Source organism: Gobio gobio (genome assembly GCF_949357685.1).
Source record: "Gobio gobio genome assembly, chromosome: 8".
NCBI classification, from domain to species: domain Eukaryota; kingdom Metazoa; phylum Chordata; class Actinopteri; order Cypriniformes; family Gobionidae; genus Gobio; species Gobio gobio.
Window position 1 is genome coordinate 8249739 of NC_137114.1, and position 20055 is coordinate 8269793.

The following is a 20055-nucleotide window of genomic DNA, read 5'->3' on the forward strand; positions in this document are numbered from 1 at the left end:
CTTAAGACATCAATGTGTCGCCACGAGCCGCATGGTTTAATAAGGATTCGTATGTCTGTGTGTTTTTACTCTCATTGCTCTCATACTCTAAAATATCCCCATTGACATCATTATACGACTATCACACTGTTAAAAATCTTCATTTGTGTTCAACTGAAGAAACAAAGACACCTATCTTGGATGGCCTGATGGTAAGCATATAAACATAAACATTTCGTTTTTGGGTGAACTATCCCTTTAAGTTTCTGGAAATTTTGTCAAGCATTACTTTCAAAAACGATATACATTTTGATTTGTGTGACTGACACTGATTTTTTTTTCTTTCTTTGAAAGCAGGGTCATTGACCGCAGGGACAGGTCAGATGCCTGTGTGTGTCATACATGCGTTTGCTTGCATTACCTTTAGTGGTCTCGTGATACTGAACACTTTCCTGGGTTTTGTCTACTTTTCACAAACTACTTGACAATTATTAGCCTTAACAGGAACTATTAGAACAATCTGTCTCTTGTCCACACTGAAGTCAACAAGTGGAGAAAGGTAGAACAGGAGAACTCAAGGAAACAGGTAAAATATGATATTTTTGTTTATATTGTAGCAGTAGTTTGTATGATCCTGCACAATGCTGTAATGAAAATGGCTTTTAAAAGCCTTTAACAATGAAGGGGATGTTGCTTATCATTCATATAGCATGTCTCTTCTGGTTCGTGATTTTAAACAAGAAAATTCTCTTTACCCCGATTAAGCAACAAACCCAAATCCGGTCATCATGTGTACGGGAAAGTGTGCTAAATGCACCGGAGACCTTCTCTTTCCACTCTGTCTCTTAGCCATAGTTGGAAACATCTTACTGTTTTTTCCCAATGGTGAGGTGTGGAGGACCGAGGAAATCACAGAAAAGATCTGGTTCTTTCCCGGGGTCATCGGGGGAGGACTGTTGGTGAGTCTGAAGCTTTAATGGTATCTGAAAGAAAAAGAAGCAAGTGTCCATCCATGTACTTTATTCTAGAGTGTGATTTGTGTCTGTGTTTCAGGTGTTTTTGCCTGCTTCAGTGATAAGGGCGGCAGGGCTTGAGGGGAGCTGCTGTGCAAACAGATGTGGGGTTAGTAACTGCTCTCTGCATGCTTACACAAAGTTCAGATCTCTGATGAGCTATTGGAGGCACTTCTTCTGTGTGTAAGCAGCATGTGCGTTTGCCAAATCTATTCTGTAGCTGCATCATCTTTATTCATGTTTAGCTTATACTATAGTCACTTGCAAGTTGTTCAGAACGACAAGTAACTTGAGTTACGCCATCAGATTACTTTTTCAAGTAACTAGTAAAATAACGCAAAATATCGGAGGTGCTTTTTCAAATAAGTATCGCACGCTACTTTGATTCCCCTATGTATTGACTGACAGCTCTCCTAATTCCTAGTCATATCGGCATAGAAAATCACAACTTTTCATTTTCCGTTGGTCTTAGTACACGATGTAACTACAGAAGAGTCAAGTTTTAAATAGGAAAAATATCAGCGACATGCTAATGGTCTAATCATATTCAATGATCTATGCTAAAAGTGCTACCGCCAGACCCGGAGATCGGCTGAATGGATTCGAAAACGGTCAAACTCAACTGTTTAACTCTAGGGGAGCTGGAAAATTTGCCTATTTTCCAAAAAAGTGGTGTATTCCTAGCCTGGTTAAAACCAGACCATTCTCAGTAGTAACTGAGTTATGGTCTGGCAAAGCTTCATAGACAAATCATTTCCAAAGGGGCGTCACCAACGGGCGTCGCTCAAATGCCTCTCGGCGCAATTGGATAGACCTAAAACCAATCAGAGCGATGAGGGAGATGACGTATGCAGAGCGACGGAGAAACATCTGACTGGCCGTTTCTCAAGATGCGTTCTTGTCTGTACTTGTGTTCTCAAATAGGAAATGTCCCCGGTTTCCATTTCAGAAATCTGGTCACCTTACCTAAACCACATATTAATGTTTAATATATTATTTTTTTTAAATGTAAACGAAAAGAGGCAGGGTGTTTTATACTTTGGTTTATTATAAATATATAAGATAATCAATGTAGGCCTAGCTATGCGTTGCCTGAAACACATTCGTGTGGCTATTATTATTATTATTATTATTATTATGTTTAATTTTTATTTTTTTTATGAAATGAGGCAGTGGTGTTTTATGACATATTTCGTACGCAAACTTCTGACTTGCGTCCGTGACTTACCAAGTTTGACTCCGGAGAACGAACTCCCGAGGACGGGAGGACACTAGTCCGCCTACTATGCTCTTGACAGTATCACTCAGTATATATTTGTATATGTAGTGCAGGCAATGCATATTATCTTCAATGCATGTTTATAACAAAACGAAATATAAAAAACCCAGCCTCTTTTCATTTACATAAAAAAACACACACACACACACACACACACACACACACACATAATATAGGCTATGATTATCACTGTAATAAATTAAATATGACACAAAACACAACCCAGTCTCTTTTTGTTAAATGTCAGTTTATGTGTGATCATCAATAGCAATTATAAAAGTATAAGTAAAAGGTATAAGAACCGATACAATAAATAAAGCAATTCAGTCAAAGTCAGCGCTAGGAGACTACAACGGTAAAGTTTAATATCTTAAAAATATAAAGTTATGAAACTTCACTTTGCCCTCAGACAAAACGATCTGTCTAGGAACAAATTATAGATTAATGAGAGCAAAGATCAGCCGTTAGATCTACACAAGACGAGACGGTTTAACCACTACAGGGACATCAGAGCCAGCGGCAGACGGCAGAAGGACTGGCCGAGGAAAGGCGCCTCTCGTGGGCTCAATGATCGATTGAGCGCCGCTGAACCACTGGAACTCACAACTCCGAAAACGGCAGATAAAATTTTAAAAAAAGGCGCTCTCTTTATAAATAAACCACAGATTTGAGCTTTAAACAACTTCATTCACTCCTGAAAAGGACTTAAAACTATATTTTGTAAAACATTAACACTACCAGAGGACTCTCGCTAAGGACCCATTCGTTTAGCCACCAAAGGGCCAAGCTGGTATCAGACATTTGCCGAATCCAGTCGGTAAGACAGCGATAACATCTTTTTTAGATATAAAGGCTTCTTGTGTTGTTCTTTGCTCGGGTTTTAACGAAAAGGAGAAGTTTAAATTGCTTAAAACAGACGCGATAGCTGATTCGAACGAGTGATGCTCCACGGCAGCGGCAAATCTGCTTCAACGTCGCTGCGCTGTCGTCATCGTGTAAAGCCCGCCCCAACGTTTCTAATTGGTGCTGCGATTGCTAGGGTTTAGAAATGGGTTTGAATGGACTCTTTGCCAGACTACTTGCAGAGCAAATCTAAATTTGCCGGAAGTTGTCTGGGTTTTCCCAGGCTAGTGTATTCCTTTAATAGGAAGAGAATTACAATCATAGAAGTTCCAAGTTCCCAAACACTGATCACCATAATGGTGAGTTCAAACAAAAACATTTTAGGATTATGTCAGTTTACATTTACATTTAGTCATTTAGCAGACGCTTTTATCCAAAGCGACTTACAAATGAGGGCAATAGAAGCAGCTAGAGCAGTCTAAGGGCAACAATATCAGCAATATGCAAGTGCTGTAACAAGTCTCAGTTAATCTAGCACATAATTTTTTATTTATTTTTTTATTTTTATAAATTAGACAGACAGACAATGAATAGAATGATAAGTGCTATTCTCGATCGGTCAGGTGTTGCTGGAAAAGATGTGTCTTTAGACGTTTTTTGAAAATGGCTACAGACTCGGCCGCACGAATTGAGATAGGCAGGTCATTCCACCAGGTGGGAACGGTCCAGGAAAAGGTCAATTTTATGTGATGCTCTCTCAATTCAACCCAATCAATTAATCTTATCTTTAAGATTTAAGATTAAAGATTAATGGTTTTCTGAGTAACAAGGCAAAGTATGTGAATAATATAGATTACTAGATTTTTACAAATAAGCTAAGACATTAAGTAAATTTAGTTAGAACAACTGTTGGATTTTACTGTGTAAACGAATGAACATGGTTAGAGTTGTAATCATATAGATAGTGGAAGGACAAATCACAAGCACAGTAATGTAGGAAAGATAAGTTTCCTGCATAAGCAGTCAGTTATATAGCACTGACCAGTCAATATCAAGGGGAAAAAAATTAAAAGCTTTGTTATTGGTAATGAAATAATTGTTGTAAGTGATTGAGGTGACAATATACTGCCATTCTTGGACAAACAATGGACAAAATAAAAGCTTTATTCATTCTTTGTACTTATCAGAACAAGTTCTTGAATATATCCTCAAATGTACAAGAGTTGCCATTTCTTTCAGCATTTATATGTGAACAGTAATTTCATCTGTACCAGCTACAAAATCAGGCACACAGCGAGTAAGAGCGACGTGACACCAGCTGAGCCAGCGGTGTGAATGTGTGGCCTGATGCATGTGTGTGTGCCTGTGCTGCAGATGATGCTGTCCATGCTGATGTCTGTGCTGGGTGTAGCTGGAGCGCTGTACTGCATGATCGTCTCTGCCGTCGGCCTGCAGGACGGCCCTCTGTGTGACACGGGAGACGGGACCTTTATCTACCTGTTCTTAAACAGGACGACAGAGTAACTTGAAAAACACACACAATTATTTGTTTATACAGTATATACATAACACGTAATACAAAAATGTCATGTCATTTTCTGCAAGTTGAAGAGTGAAAAAGTGTACCGGTTGCTTTGTAACATGCTTTGCAACATACAGTAGTCATTTTCACATTGACACGTTCACATTTGCATAGCTAAATATATTTGCCCATTATAGGGTACCATTCAAAAACAATGGCGCACCATATAGATCATGCACTTTGATAATGACACAAGTCACAGCACAGGGGACGGACACACAGTAGTTTTCATAAAAAAAAGTTCCCGGTCAACTAGCGAGTAAAGCTGGGTGCACACTATACGATTTATAACAGTCCTTAATGACTATTGCTTGTCTGTGTAACATTTGGAGAGTGAGCAGGCAAAGGCCAGGATCTAAGTGCGAGGAGTACATTTAATAAACAAACAGAAGTACATTCAAAATACAGAAACACTGGGAGCCAAGCACACCAATAGCACTGCAGGGCGCATTAAACTACATTTAAAGGTTTAGTTCACCCAAAAATGAAAATTCTGTCATTAATTACTTAATTACTTAATTAACCCTAAATAACGACTTACATAGTGATGACGATTTCAAAACACGGCCTCATGAAGCTTCGAAGCGTTATGAATCAGCGAGTCGATTCAGCAGTTTGAAGCGTTATGAATCATTGAGTCGAATGAGCAGTTTGGATCGCCAAATTTCAGCAGTTTGGCGGTTTGACACGCAATCCGAATCATGATTCGACTCACTGATTCATAACGCTTCGAAGCTTCATGATGCCGTGTTTTAAAATCGTCATCACTATATAAGTCGTTATTTAGGGTTTTTTTGCGCACAAAAACTATTCTCGTCACTCCATAAAGTTATTGTAGAGCCACTGTAGTGAGATGAACTTTGTAACAACGTCTTTAGTGTCTTTTAAGGGTCTTGAGAGTGAACCGTGCCATTGTGCCAATGGAGGCCTTAAAGAGACATCAGATTTACACTAAAATATCTTCATTTGTGTCTGAAGATGAACGGAGGTCTGACGGGTGTCCAACGACATGAGTGATTAATGACACAATTTTCATTTTTGGGTGAACTAACCCTTTAAGAGTACCGTAACAACGTAATTGTAATTTAATACATATTTAATTCATTAAAATTATGTGTATTTTTTACCATCATTCATTCAAAAGCCTTATATCATCATCATTAAGCACACAGCAGTCATAAATCATCAACACAAATCAACACAAAACTAACGATTGAAAGAATGCTTAATTTTTTATTTTAACTAAACAACATTCAATATAACGCAATAATTAAATTATTCATTTTCTCTTTATTCATTAAAAGGCATAATATCAGCATCATATGCATATATGCTATTATAATAGTCATTACAATTCAAGTCTAATCATAACTAGTAAAACCTCAAAGCCAAAGAAAGAAAACATCAATAGTTTATACTTTCTTTAGACAATATTCAATATATCACTCAATATTACTATTAAATACTATGTAAATGAGTCCTACCTGTCGTGATATTCCCTTCTCTGCCTTCTCTTTTATCCTTTTATCATAGTAAAATCTACATAGGGGTAGGGTAGGGGTGTAACCCTGGCATCCTGGCCAAAATTTGCCCAGTGGCCTCGGTCCATCATGGCCTCCTAATAATCCCCATATGCTGATTGGCTGACTGTCTCCTCTCCACCAATAATCTGGTGTGTGGTGGGCGTTCTGGCGCAAAATGGCTGCCGTCCGTGGGCGTCGGAACCATTGAATGTGGGTAGGACAAGACCAATGATATTGGACCCACTTGCTTTTACCCCTTACCAATAAATACATTATTATTAAACACACGTTAGATGCTTTATTTCCACTTTTCAAATGTTTTCTTCATTTTTATTTAAAATGAATGCCTTTCCGATCTGATATGTGATGGGAAAATGGAGTAAAGCGAGTTTGGCAAAAGGCGGATTCGAACCTTTAGTTGATTTGCGTCAAAACTTACTTGAAAAGAAAACTGGAGAAACACGAAAAGACTGTGTTTGTGGATCCAGTGGTGGTTTGATGTTGTCTCCCTAATTGTGTCATCAGGTTCTGTGCTCATTTTGGCTTTTGATTGGACGGTTGTCGTAGAAGAAGCCACACTGCAGGACTGTGCTTCAAAACTTCTGACACTGCCAGAATCTGATGACACAATTAGTGAGACAACAACAAACCACCACCTGCTCCAAAGACATCGGCTGTTCGGCTGTGTTCAAAACCACCGCTCACTCACTATTCCCTACTTTACTCCACTAATATAGTCCACTTGAGGACTATACGCTGCCCCTGTTGTATCGTTTTTGTGCTTGCTGTTTAATAATCATTTGAAATGTAGCTTGACTAGTAATGGAAATATTGATCTTGAACGCTGTCATGGAAACTAGGATGTATTAAACAATTTAATAATCAAACGTGGTGTTAGTTCTGGCATGTAACGTTAATGAAGCTTGCATCGGCTGACTCTAAGCTGGTTCACTCCTACCTATAGGAATACGACGCTCATCACATCATATCTATATTTATTTAGAGTCCAGTCAGTATTATCAGCAGCTTTATCGCATTACTCAGGAGCTAATTACCCTCCTCCATCCCCAGCTCCCCCTGTCGTCCAGTCAGGATTTAGCCTTCTGATATTCCTCTTCAAATCAGACTCATTTCTCGAATTATGTTGTTACGTTAAATGATTGTCATTAAGAACATTAAAGGGGCTATATGCGTTTTTCTGAAATTTAAACTCGCGACTGACACCTGTGGCCAAAAAACAGAACTGCTCTTCATTTCTGCTCGCTCTCGCAGCGCGCGCTCGTACGTGCACACTTCACAAGTCATCTGCTGCAAGGAGGTCAACATTATGTTTACAGAGGTAAGAACAGTCAAATATATTGTTTGAGATAAGTGTTCTCTTATCAAAACGTCAAACGTGTAGCTGATAAACTACACAAAAAATTAATACATTAAATAAATAAATAAATAAACCCATTTCGCCATTGGCCTACACGCTGATGAAGGGCGCACAGACCGAAACTTTCGTAGAATATTAAAAACACAAATCTGAGCACTGTCCTTGATGACTGAGCACTGTCCTTGACCACTTATTATACACAAGTAGCTTACTATCACCAAGTATGAAAGACACATATACATAATACTATTTAGCAATATTTATTGACTACATGTCTTATGTGAAATAAAATGCATCACACTTTACATCTTCATTTACCTCTTATTTTTGGTTAAGATATAGAAACAACAAACAATATAATGTAGCTTTACATGGCTATATAATAACCCATTTCTGGGTCATTTCGTATTCCCAACACAGATCTGAGCTCCCTCCAAGGCTCAAATGCGAAGCCGATGTTCACTCTAGTCCTTGCAAGGCGCCGGTCTCTCTCAATCTTCAACCTATTTTGGCCACTTGTCAGGGGTTTCACTTTTTTAGTCTTCTGTGGAGTTACTGTTGGTGTCCGAGTTGTCCTGGGTCTCTTCTGTGTATTCGTTAAATCCATTGCACTGCTTGTGAGTGTAGGCTACTTGCTGACTAGCGGGGGTGGCAGAGTGATCTGAAACGCTTAACATGAATGCGCTTGACGTCACATCCGCAGACAGCGCGGGAAAAAACAACCCGTCAGAAAATATGAAAAATAGGATACAGGCTTATAGGTGCACCCACTGTGAGCGGACAAGCTGTCAGTATGCTCATCAGGAGATGTTTGAGTCATAAATGGTAAAATAAAAAGGCTATTGTTACGTTTATTTTGGGGAAAAAGTTGCATATAGCCCCTTTAATAACATCGCAATACCTTATATTGGTTCTGTTCTGTTTACCCTAAGGGGGTTATCGCTGCTCTCTCTGCTCTTATCTATGCTAGGCTAATTGTCAATTATCTTTGACGATAGTGGTCCTGACAGAAATCAATTAAAAAGTAATTTATATCTGTATGATATATGATATTACGCTGTAGCCACATTGTACCAGTGGTTTGGAAAATGGATGGATGGATAGTTCATCTGCAGGCGCCATCTTCTGGTCAGACGCGGGAATTCATTCGGAGCTTGACTCTCGCAGTGCATTATGGGTATTATCTAGCCGTTGGGCATACATCGGTTGTACACTCTTTATTGCAGTCCATTGTGAGATTGAATGAGTTCACTTGATAATGTTCACTATGTTTTCGGACACCACTACAAATGGTTGTCCCTTCAAATAGTGCTCTATTTAAGGGTATAGAGGGCCAATTTCAGACAGCGAATGCTTCTGCTTTTAACGCGTCTTGACTGCCGTACAGTCTGACATTAATGACAACTGAGATACAGTGTGACATGGCTTACAGCGGGGATCATGTTCGTACAGTCTGACAAGTCGTAAAGGACACTTATAAATTGAACAGTGTGCACCCGGCTTTATTCGCCAGTTGTCCACACCTGCGTTGTGTGATTGCTGCATTAAATATTAATGAATAAATTACTTTATTACAGGAATTTGTCGTCACTCTTGCATGAATATGAGAAAAACACCGGCCTTGTGCAGTTAGAAGAGGTCTTTGATGATACTTAGTTTTGAGATGACTTTTTCCTCTTTGCTCTCCTCTCTTCAGAGAGAGTTACCTGTTTAACCAGACATTATGGACGGAGTGTGAGAGACCGCAGAATGTGGTGCTGTGGAACGTGGTCTTGTTTTCAATTCTGTTGAGCATTGGTACCCTGGAGGCTGTGCTTTTACTGGCACAGGTAGTCAACGGACTGATCGGATGTCTCTGTGGGACGTGCATGAACAATAATCAGGTATCATGTTAACTCTCTATACATTTCTTTATATGTACAAATGTGTTAACTGTCAAGGTGTTTACTATACTTCCTAAGAACGGTAACAGTTTATTTTGATAGTCCACTTTAGACACTCTAATAACTATAAGTAACGTTGCAACTACATGTCAACTAGCAGTCATTAGAGTATTAGTAGACTGTCTGCTTAATATCTAACACTTTATTTTGATGTTTGCCCAAACTAGGCATGTGACAGTATCACATTTTCATGTTATGATAATTGCTGAAGCTTTTATCACAGGTATTATCACAATATTGAAATTATTGAAATAATTAGCAAAAAAAGTATCGTCATACTATAACAGGTTTAAACACTTATTTACTTATATTAGAACCGAACAGTATTTAAATACAATAGTCAATGCACATACATACAATACACAAAAAAAGTTTCAAACAGATTAAAGTGCACAAGAATGATAAAACACTTTACAGTAAGGTCTCACTAGTTGATGTTAATAAACTTGGAGGGCGACACAGAATCTGCAGACTTTATTGTGATTTCTGCGCAGAATTTTTGGAAATTATGCGGAAAGGTTTTAAATGTTAAAAAGATCTACGAGTATTGGAACTAAAAACATTACAAATAAAATATAAAATATTCACTTATTAAATTGTATTTAAGGTTTACAATACAAATAAAAACAGAACAGCTAGATCTCTCTTATAGTACATCCACTAAAAGAGGGAGAAAATAAGGATTTATCGATTGTATTGCACACAAATCATTAAATAAACAATTTCATATCATTCAACAACAGAGCAAAATAAATAAATACCTACCTAATTAAATAAATTAACTACTTTTAATAGCTTTAAATAAGTAATTTCTGCTGATTTTTATGATCAATAAAACATGACATTTATGGTCAATTTTATTTTAGTCATTAAAAAATATCACTCTCACAAAAAAAAAATCACGTCAATCAGCACAGACTACTACCCCCAACAATCACGCACACGCAGGTTGTGTATGCTTCTCAAAGAAGGGCACTAATCTGGGGAATTCTGCAGACGCAGATTCTGTGTGGAATCTGCCTAATAATGCCTGCTCATTAACTAACATTATCAATGAGCAACAGCTACATTTGTTACAGAAGTTATTACTATTTATTATTGTTAGTTTTTGTTAGCTGAGGTCCATTAAATAATACAATTACAACTTTTGATTTTAATAATGTACTATTAAATGTTGAATTAACTAAAATAAAAAAATGCTTTAGAAGTATTTTTCAGTTTCATTCAGTTTATGTTAACTAATGGAGCCGTACTGTAAAGTGTGACTGAACAATAAATAAAGAATCTGAACATTTTCAATCAATATATATGGTATGTTGTAGACCAGATTAAAATGCTAAAAATTTTAACTTTGAAAATAAATGCCCTTTTAAGTCTCTGGGCCCTATTTTAATGATCTGAGCGCAGGTGCACTTAGGGCGTGTCTGAATCCACTTTTGCTAGTTCAACGCCCGGCACATGGTCTAAAAGGGTTGTACCTCGTCTCTTAATGAGTCATGGGTGTGTTCTGGCCTTAACGTGCAATAAACCAATCAGAGTCTCATCTCCCGTTCCCTTTAAAAGCCAGTTGCTCTTGCACCAAGGATTCGCTATTTACATGGAGGAATTTGCAAGCAGAAAGACTGCTCCCTGTGTGTGTAATAATGTGTAATAAGTATATGCACGTTGTGCACCGCCTATAGTCGCACATTACTGACACACCCTTTAAATAACACAAAAAATACTGCGCTATTGACTTTAGAGCAGGTTTGTGTTGGTCAATGGTCAGTCGTTTTCAGTTCCTCACAATAGCAACACGCCAACAATGCTCCTGAACACACCTGGTTTTCACACCAGACGCCCATGGGTGAACAGATGCGCGAGTGCATTTTCTATTTAAATAACGTGGCGCTGGACGTGAAAATGAGAACTGCGTCCGGCTGAAACTAGCAAAAAACACTTGCGTTGCGCCAGGCGTCACAATGCGCTGTGTGTATGATAGGGCCCTTTAAGTATTTGGTGCTGTGATGAACACCATTGCGAATACAAAAATCTGAATGGCTGCTTAATTAAACATTTAAATACTGTTTAGAAATAGAAAGTAGGCAGTCTGCTTTGTTAACAGTGTTATTGGTGTAACGGCTGCATTTCTGCTGTTCCATAAGCCGCATCTGCAGCCAGAGTGAATGTGCATTTTTTAATTCAGCATGTCTCTCGTCACTCATTCTATCATGGAGCTGTTTACATCAGAGTGCGCATGCCTCTTTATCGCAGAATATGCACAGTGTTGTACATTTTAAAGTGCCCCTTTTATGCGTTTTAGAATATTACCTTTCCTGCAATGTGTAATATCGCTGTCTGTGAATGTAAACAATCTTCCAATTTTTGTTGCAATTGGAACAAAAAGATTGGATAGGGAAAGCTCTGGCTTTGTGTGGATGTGGCCTTAATGTCTTTTTTTTATCTTCAGTTGATTTCATCTAAGGCTGTGGCTGAAGTCAGTTGTAGTTCTTGTGTTTCTCTTTCCTTCAGTGATTCTGCTTGTTGACAGTAGGTGTTAATCACTAATGCTCAATCATCACTTAATTAATCACTTAATTATACAATTATTATCCAATTATCATGCTAGGAACTTCACCTTTTCAATAACTCATTCAGTTTGAGTTTTGTTTTGGTAATTGTGTCAATATTTAAGTGCATCTAAGTTTTATTTAGTACATTTAACTGTTAGGTTTTACAGTGTGACTATAGGTAACATTTCAAGAACATGTCAACTCATTCTACTAAACCTCACCCAAGCTTAACAGTCTACTAATACTGTAATGATAGTTAGTTGGCATGTAGTTGCAAAGTTACTTATAGTTAGTAGAATGTCTAAAGTGGAGCATTGGAATAAAGTGTAACCCCAAGAACATTAAGCTATTGCTTTCAAAAGTTACTTACATATATTGGTATTACACATCTACTTACAAATAATGTATTTATTTTGCTTCAGCAGACGCAGATGGCATGAAAACCAAAGAAAACACTCCAGTATGTGGGATCTGCACAGTAATACAGTAGAACACAAGCTATATAGATCTACAGAAACACACGTATGAAGACTTCACTACTCACATTACAAATATCATTTCCATTTTTTGTCCACAACATCCACTATACACTGTAACCTAACAAATGTACTTACTAACAATTTTTATTTGATTTTACTTCATATGCAACAGTTTAATGAATTTACAGTAATTGTGTAAATCTAGTAATTTGTATTATTGTTAGTGTACTTTGCCTTAGTTACTCAGAAAAACCTCAGAGTACCATTGTGTCAAATAAAAGTTTTTGATAATGGTACCATAATATCATCGTTTTTCTCTGTTGTGACAACATCAACATTCAGCACACAACAACAATCAAACTATTTTAGATAAGACTTTGAAAATTATAATTACCAATTTGTTACTTTAAGTATAACAAATTGTATACTTAAGCACAATTTATTTGTATGTACTTTAGTATAGCTAAATGTATTTATGGCACACTATATATTGGTATACTTAAAGTCTGCTAAATTGGAACAACTAATTTTGTACTTAATGCACTTTAGTAGTGCTGGGGTCCAACTAAAGTTGTGTTAAGTATACTTTGTTGTGCTAAAGTGGAACTATTCCAAGTATACTTAACTACAACTTGAGTATCTATCGTAATTTTTGCAATATACAGAACAGAACATTCAATGTGCACTTCAAATGTTTTCTAATAAAATTACAATTGCAACTGAATTACACTTTAAAAGTGTTGGACATACATTTATCTGGGGACATACTATTCTTTTACTAATAGTGATATTAAAAACACATTTCAGGCATATTGAAAACTTTATTGTAATAACACTTCGCGTGAGATAGAGCTGCACTATACACAGGATTAGTATGCTGAAGACATACTCCAAATTGCTTGCAATGACATTGTAAGTACCTTGTACTCAGGCTTCCATTGTATTTTCGGTAACACTTAAATGTGCTGAAAGTGCAATTTACTTTAACTTAAAGTGTCATTAAAATACACTTCACACACTACATCTGATTAAATGTGCCTTGAGAGGATTGCAAAAGTATTAATTCTTATTTGTAATCTACAGTGATTTATACACCAGGATTGAATATTTGCTTTACAACGACATTTCATAGAAACCCCTTTTATACGAACAATTCACAAATCTTGTGGATGTCTGGAATCAAACCCGGGACCCTTCTGTACAAATGTACTGTCTTTACCAACTGCACCACATGCTAGTTGCAGCCAAACAATAACATTGCATTATTGCATTTCTAGTGTATTAGAAATTAGATATAAAAAAAGATATAAAAATGTTATCAGTGTTCCTGGAGTGTAAATAGCTGTCATAATTTATTTCACCATTACAGTCTACACTGGAAAGTTCATATGCTTAAATGACAGAAATGGTCCAAGAAATTACTTACAAAAACTGTAATTCCAATTCCCAAGTTATTTTTATGACTTCATGTGCTCAAGCAGTAGAAAAAAGAATCCACACAGCCATTTATTATGCAAGTAATGTAGTGTGCAAGTACATTTTGTTGTACCTGTAATTCATTTTAAAATGTATTTTAAACAAGAATAAGGTGTAGGTTAATACATTTTCATTTGAAGCACAATTAAACTATATAAAAATAGAAATCTTAACACATTTTTTTAAGTGCTTCACTGAGCTGCCAAACTAAAATATTTTAAGCAAAATACAACCCCAAATCAGAAAAAGTTGGGAAAGTATGGAAAACGGAAAAAAAAGAAAAAAAGAAGTGATTTCTAAATTTACTTTGACTTGTATTTCATTGTAGACAATATGATATAATATATGATAAAATATTTAATGTTTTGTCTGGTCAACTTCATGTCATTTGTAAATATGCATCCTTTCCTGTCATTCAGACCTGCAATACATTTCAAAAAAAGTTGGGACAGGAGCAATTTAGGGCTAGTAATGAGGTAAAATGGTTAAATAATGATGTGATTTGAAACAGGTGATGTCAACAGGTGATTGTAATTATGATTTGGTACAAAAGCAGCATCCAAGAAAGGTCTAATCCTTTAGGGGCAAAGATGGGCAGAGGATCGCCAGTTTGCCAACAAATACGTGAGAAAATTATTGAAATGTTTAAAAACAATGTTCCTCAAAGAAAGATAGGAAGAGATTTGGATATTTCACATTCAACAGTGCATAACATAATTAAAAGATTCAAGGAATCTGGAGGACTTTCAGTGCGTAAAGGACAAGGGCGCAAGCCTAAGCTGAACAACCGTGATCTCCGATCCCTCAGGCGGCACTGCATCAAGAATCGTCATTCATCTATAAGCGATATCACCACATGGGCTCAGGACTACTTTGGCAAACCTTTGTCAAGTACCACAATACGTAGTTACATCCACAAATGCCAGTTAAAACTTTACTGTGCCAAAAGGAAGCCCTATGTTAACAGTGTCCAGAAGCGCCGTCGACTTCTCTGGGCTCGGAGGCATCTGGGATGGACCATCACACAGTAGAAACGTGTACTGTGGTCAGATGAATCAGTATTTGAGGTATTTTTTGGGAGGAATGGACACCGTGTGCTCCAGACCAAAGAAGAAAAGGATCATCCAGACTGTTACCAGCAACAAGTCCAAAAGCCAGGGTCTGTCATGGTATGGGGTTGTGTCAGTGCCCTTGGCAAAGGTAACTTGCACTTCTCTGAAGGCACCATTAATGCTGAAAATACATAGAGATTTTGGAGCATAATATGCTGCCTTCAAGAAGACATCTTTTCCAGGGACGTCCAAGCATATTTCAACAAGACAATGCAAAACCACATTCTGCACACATTACAAAGTCCTGGCTGCGGAGGAAGAGGGTACGGGTACTTGACTGGCCTGCCTGCAGTCCCGACCTGTCTCCAATAGAGAATGTGTGGCGCATTTTGAAGCGCAAAATGCGACAACGAAGACCCCTACTGTTGCCCACCTTAAGACTTGTTTGCAGGAAGAATGGGACAAAATTACACCTGAAACACTTCATCACTTGGTGTCTTCAGTCCCTAAACGTCTTTTAAGTGTTGTGAAAAGGAATGGCAACATTACAAAGTGGTAAATGCTTTACTGTCCCAACTTTCTTTGAAATGTGTTGCAGGTCTGAATGACAGGAAAGGATGCATATTTACAAATGACATGAAGTTGACCATACAAAACATTAAATATTTTGTGTTCATATTGTCTGCAATGAAATACAAGTCAAAGTCAATTTAGAAATCACTTCTTGGTTTTCTTTTTTTTTTTGCGTTTTCCATACTGTCCCAACTTTTTCTGATTTGGGGTTGTAAAACATTTCCAAATAGAAAGTGCTACAGTAAAAGTGCTTCCCTGAACTGAGACCTAACATTTCATGGTTCAAAGCGGGTCCCCCCTTGCTGTCGCATGGCCCTCAGATGGCCAACACCTGTAATTTGTCCTTCTTGCCCTTTGGCCTTGGCTAAACCAGCTTTCCACACTCTCCCTAGCTTCAAAATCCTCCAAACTGGACCCCTCCACACTGATTCTTATCAGATCTTCCACTGTGTCTGTGTGAAGGGATGCTCTGGTATCTGATTTGATTCTCTTCTGTGAAGAGAATCCTCTCTCACAAACAGCAGATGACACAGGAAGGACCAGCAGAATATGGACAAGGTGCCGTATGTTCTGAAAAACATGCAAAACACATTCAAACTTGGGATGTACAAGCTGTCAAAGTTGTCTTAGATATCAAAGTTGACATTGCATGTCATTAAAAAAGAAAAAAGTAAAACCTTGTACTCTGAACAGTATGGCTCTCTGGTTAACATCAGCTCCCAATGTAACAATGACAGGCTCAGGATGCAAGTGCAAAACGCTCTTTATTAAATGACAAGGTTCGCGGTCAAAACCGGCAGTCCACACACACACACAGGTGGTCAGACAGACACAAGCTGGATGGTATGGTGACGCAGGGACTTCGGTGGACAGACGGTGATCGTGCTCAATCCAGGTGTGGTGAATCCTCGTGAAGGTGCCCGTAATCCCAGTGCTGAGTGGAGAATCCAGAATGAACACGATGAAGAACATGGAACCAGGAACCAGGAACCAGGAACCAGACAACAGCGAGGGACAACCAGGGCAGGAACACACACCGGGGAAACCACAACGATCTGACAACATGAGACACCAGTCACTGCACATATAAAGACACAAACAATTGGAACCAGCTGGCGCTGCTGATCAGCAGTGATCAGTGACCACGCCCACAGACACAACACGAGAGAGAGACAGCAGATTCATGAACCGTGACACCCAAAGGCTGAGGTAAGTCTTGTCCTTGAACATCCTGGCGATTAATAGCTTCAGGCCCACAAACTCTTCTTTTGCCAGCTCAGTGTTGACACCATTTCTGGAATTGACATGGATTAAACAGCCAATCAGTGTTTACATTAACAGGATTGCTACCAGCACACAAACTGTGTATTTGTCCATCATGCTACCTTGTGAGGACAGGGGAGAAGTGATCCAAGAGGAATGAAGCACCATGGTCCACTAACTCCTCTTGGTCTTCAGGCCAGCTCTCATAATTACAGATGTTGAAGCATTTGACAGCCTTGGTTGTGGCAGAATTGGCACAATCCTCTCCTATTGGAAGAATAAAGACATCTTAATAAATGAGTAACATAATTTCGGATCTATCAATGTGTTCATAAGACAGAGCACAATTGCCTAGGAGACTACAGAATCTTGCTTTCAAATGTTTGAGAGTGGATTTGATTGTTGCCTCCATTGCTCTTTGAAGTTTAGTGTTAGCAGTATCCTCTTCTGCCAGCTTAGACACTTCCCCTTTGAGTATAACTGTCTGTGTGTGACATAAAGCATAAACACACATTGTGCAGCCTCTCTTCTGCAGCCTAAGGTCAGCCATGAACTGGGACGGTCTGCCGCCAGGCTTAGGTCTTGCAACCATCACCTCTGTGGTCTCCAGCAGATTTCCAAGAGCACAAGCTGCCTGTTTAGACATATCAAGCACTTTTACAAATACAGTTGAAGCTAATAACAAATATAAGTTAAAATTATATCTCTTTCATTTCCCTTACTTGAGGTAGGTTGGTCTCATTTTTCTGAAGCAGGAGACTAAACTTGGTTATTCCAGCAAAAAAACATCAGCCAGAAGGTGACAAAAAGCCACAAAAGTGCCATCTTCTATTGATTTCTTGACCTGTATCATACAACCACAGCAACTAAATTCTGGTGGAAAAAATGACTGAAGTTAAAGTGGCACTAATTTAATAAATTCCCTGTGGAAATCCCCTGACCTTTGTGGCTCGTCCTGCAACATCTGCATTGGCAGCGGACCCTGCCAAATGATCCATATGACAGTGGACTGCAGTGAACTGGCCTTGATGACCATTCTGTCTGGGTCTGAGGAAGTTCTCCAGGGCCCTGGAGACATGTGGAAGCCATCGTGTTCCTTTAACCCCACCAGGGACTAACACATCCACTCCCAGGTCCTCTCCAATGGCCTTCAGCTCCCTCATTGATTTGGGACTAAAATGATAGGTCTTCCACACCAAATGTAGCATATCATACACTTGACGGATCATTGCATTGTCCTTCTGGACCGACAACAACGGCCAATTCCAATCTTTATTAACATCTCAATACACAAATACACATTGGGGTGTCAGGTACAAGACTTAAGCCTACTTGTGTGACATACAGTGAAAGGGTATAATGAAATCCCCTGCGTCTTTCTGTAAAAGGGCTATAACTCCCCCTTTGCTACCAAGATTAACTGCAGCACCATCAGCCCCCAGAGCAACTGTTTTTTCAAGCCAGTCTCCACACTGATCCCCAAGCGCAGCAAATGCTTTCTTTGTGGCGGCATAGATTCCTAATAAACAAAGAAAAATGATAATGCAGGTCACTAGCCTATAGCTTGCCAGGTCAATACTTTTAATGTGATCAAGGCTTACTTACATTTTAATTTCTGAATTTTTAATAATATTTTGCCTATACAATTTTCTTAAAGGGTTAGTTCACCCAACAAATGAGCTTCGAAGCGTTATGAATCAGTGAGTCGATTCAGCGGTTTGAAGCGTTATGAATCAGTGAGTCGAATCATGATTCGGATCGCGTGTCAAACTGAAATTTGGCGATCCAAACTGCTGAATCGACTCACTGATTCATAACGCTTCAAACTGCTGAATCGACTCACTGATTCATAACGCTTCAAACTGCTGAATCGACTCACTGATTCATAACGCTTCGAAGCTTCATGATGCCTTGTTTTGAAATCGTCATCACTATATAAGTCGTTATTTAGGGTTTTTTTGCGCACAAAAGATTTACACTAAAATATCTTCATTTGTGTCTGAAGATGAACGGAGGTCTTACGGGTGTCGAACGACATGAGCGTAAGTAATTAATGACAGAATTTTCATTTTTGGGTGAACTAACCCTTTAAGATTTCTATTTCATATATCATGCTATATTGTGGGTAGGCATTAACATCGGGTACACTTACCTTGTGCATGACCATGCTCCACTTCAATGTGTCCAATTGACCGGTCTCCCTTTCCTCAAGATCCGGCTGTAGACAATCACACACTCCTTTGTGGAAATGTGTCGCCGTCGCTCATAAATTACATGTATCTGGAATTTGCGATGGAAACAGTCTTTTTTTTTATGTGTCGGCTATTACTCCAATAAATTGGGCACATGCAACCTAATTGCTGTACGTCAGGTACACGTCTAATCCATTTTTCTTCATCAGAATAATTTCCGATCTAAATTTTGTGAATGGCAGCTCTTCTTTTGCGATGTTATAGATGACGTTGAATTTTATTATCATCTCTAATTGTTCTGAGGACCTGATAGTGGCTGCCTGGCCACTTTAGTCACACACTTATCAGGGCATGAAGTGTTTTTTTTTTGGAAATATTGTGCTTTTTTAGGCGTTTCGTTTCAAAGCGTTGTTGATCCGCTTACAAATACACTGTTCCCTGAATGCTCTGGCCACATTCTTTACAATAAATGCAGTGCATTATGGTCTCTTTCTTATTAAACCATAACCAGGGAAACTGGTCTAACCAGTCTTTACGAAATGTATATCTTTTTCCCTTTTTGAGTCTCTATTTTAGTATTTTGAGTCTCTAGCTCAGGCTCGGTAGGTTTTGCCTCCGTCACTGAGTCAGATGCCATCTCCGATGAATTAGCAGGGCGTGGCATCTCACCAGGGACTGGGTAGACTGGTGGCTGAAGTAGCTCCATGTCTGGGCTGTTGTCGGAGCATTGAGCAGTGTTGGGGGAAACAGGCCTACTTTTCTTAAAGAAAAAACTCATTTTCATTGTTTGTGTTCTGTTTGTGTTTATTCTACTGATGCGCCAAGTTCCACCAAGTTGCGCTGCTATTAGAAGAATCAAGTGAGTTCCACATAGAGTTCAGAAGGCCCTGCCACGCACCAGCCAATCAAATAAAAAATATAGCTACCG

At 38.5% G+C, this 20055-nt stretch overlaps 1 protein-coding gene across 4 annotated transcripts; it reads left to right on the forward strand.

Annotated features, from left to right (window-relative positions):
* Window positions 1-360: 360 nt before the first annotated feature.
* On the forward strand, window positions 361-13293 carry LOC307130827 (transmembrane 4 L6 family member 1). 4 transcript variants are annotated; one of them, XM_079824047.1, is made up of 7 exons: window positions 361-565; window positions 745-938; window positions 1033-1101; window positions 4489-4634; window positions 9294-9480; window positions 11990-12069; window positions 12518-13292. In XM_079824047.1, the coding sequence occupies exons 2-6, from the start codon at window positions 768-770 to the stop codon at window positions 12065-12067; spliced, it is 651 nt and encodes a 216-aa protein (XP_079680173.1). In that variant the 5' UTR covers window positions 361-565; window positions 745-767; the 3' UTR covers window positions 12068-12069; window positions 12518-13292. The 4 variants fall into 4 exon arrangements, with proteins under 4 accessions (XP_079680173.1, XP_079680174.1, XP_079680175.1 ...); XM_079824048.1 differs by having other exon boundaries at window positions 12515-12870; XM_079824049.1 differs by lacking the exon at window positions 11990-12069 and having other exon boundaries at window positions 12515-13293.
* Window positions 13294-20055: the final 6762 nt, after the last annotated feature.

What these genes read in the sequence shown, in the direction of transcription:
- LOC307130827 (XM_079824047.1), top strand. Translation starts at nt 768, where the DNA reads ATGTGTACGGGAAAGTGTGCTAAATGCACCGGAGACCTTCTCTTTCCA. An exon ending in TTCTTAAACAGGACGACAGA is followed by an intron (nt 4,635 to 9,293) that starts GTAACTTGAAAA and finishes TCCTCTCTTCAG; the next exon opens with AGAGAGTTACCTGTTTAACC. An exon ending in CGTGCATGAACAATAATCAG is followed by an intron (nt 9,481 to 11,989) that starts GTATCATGTTAA and finishes TTTTATCTTCAG; the next exon opens with TTGATTTCATCTAAGGCTGT.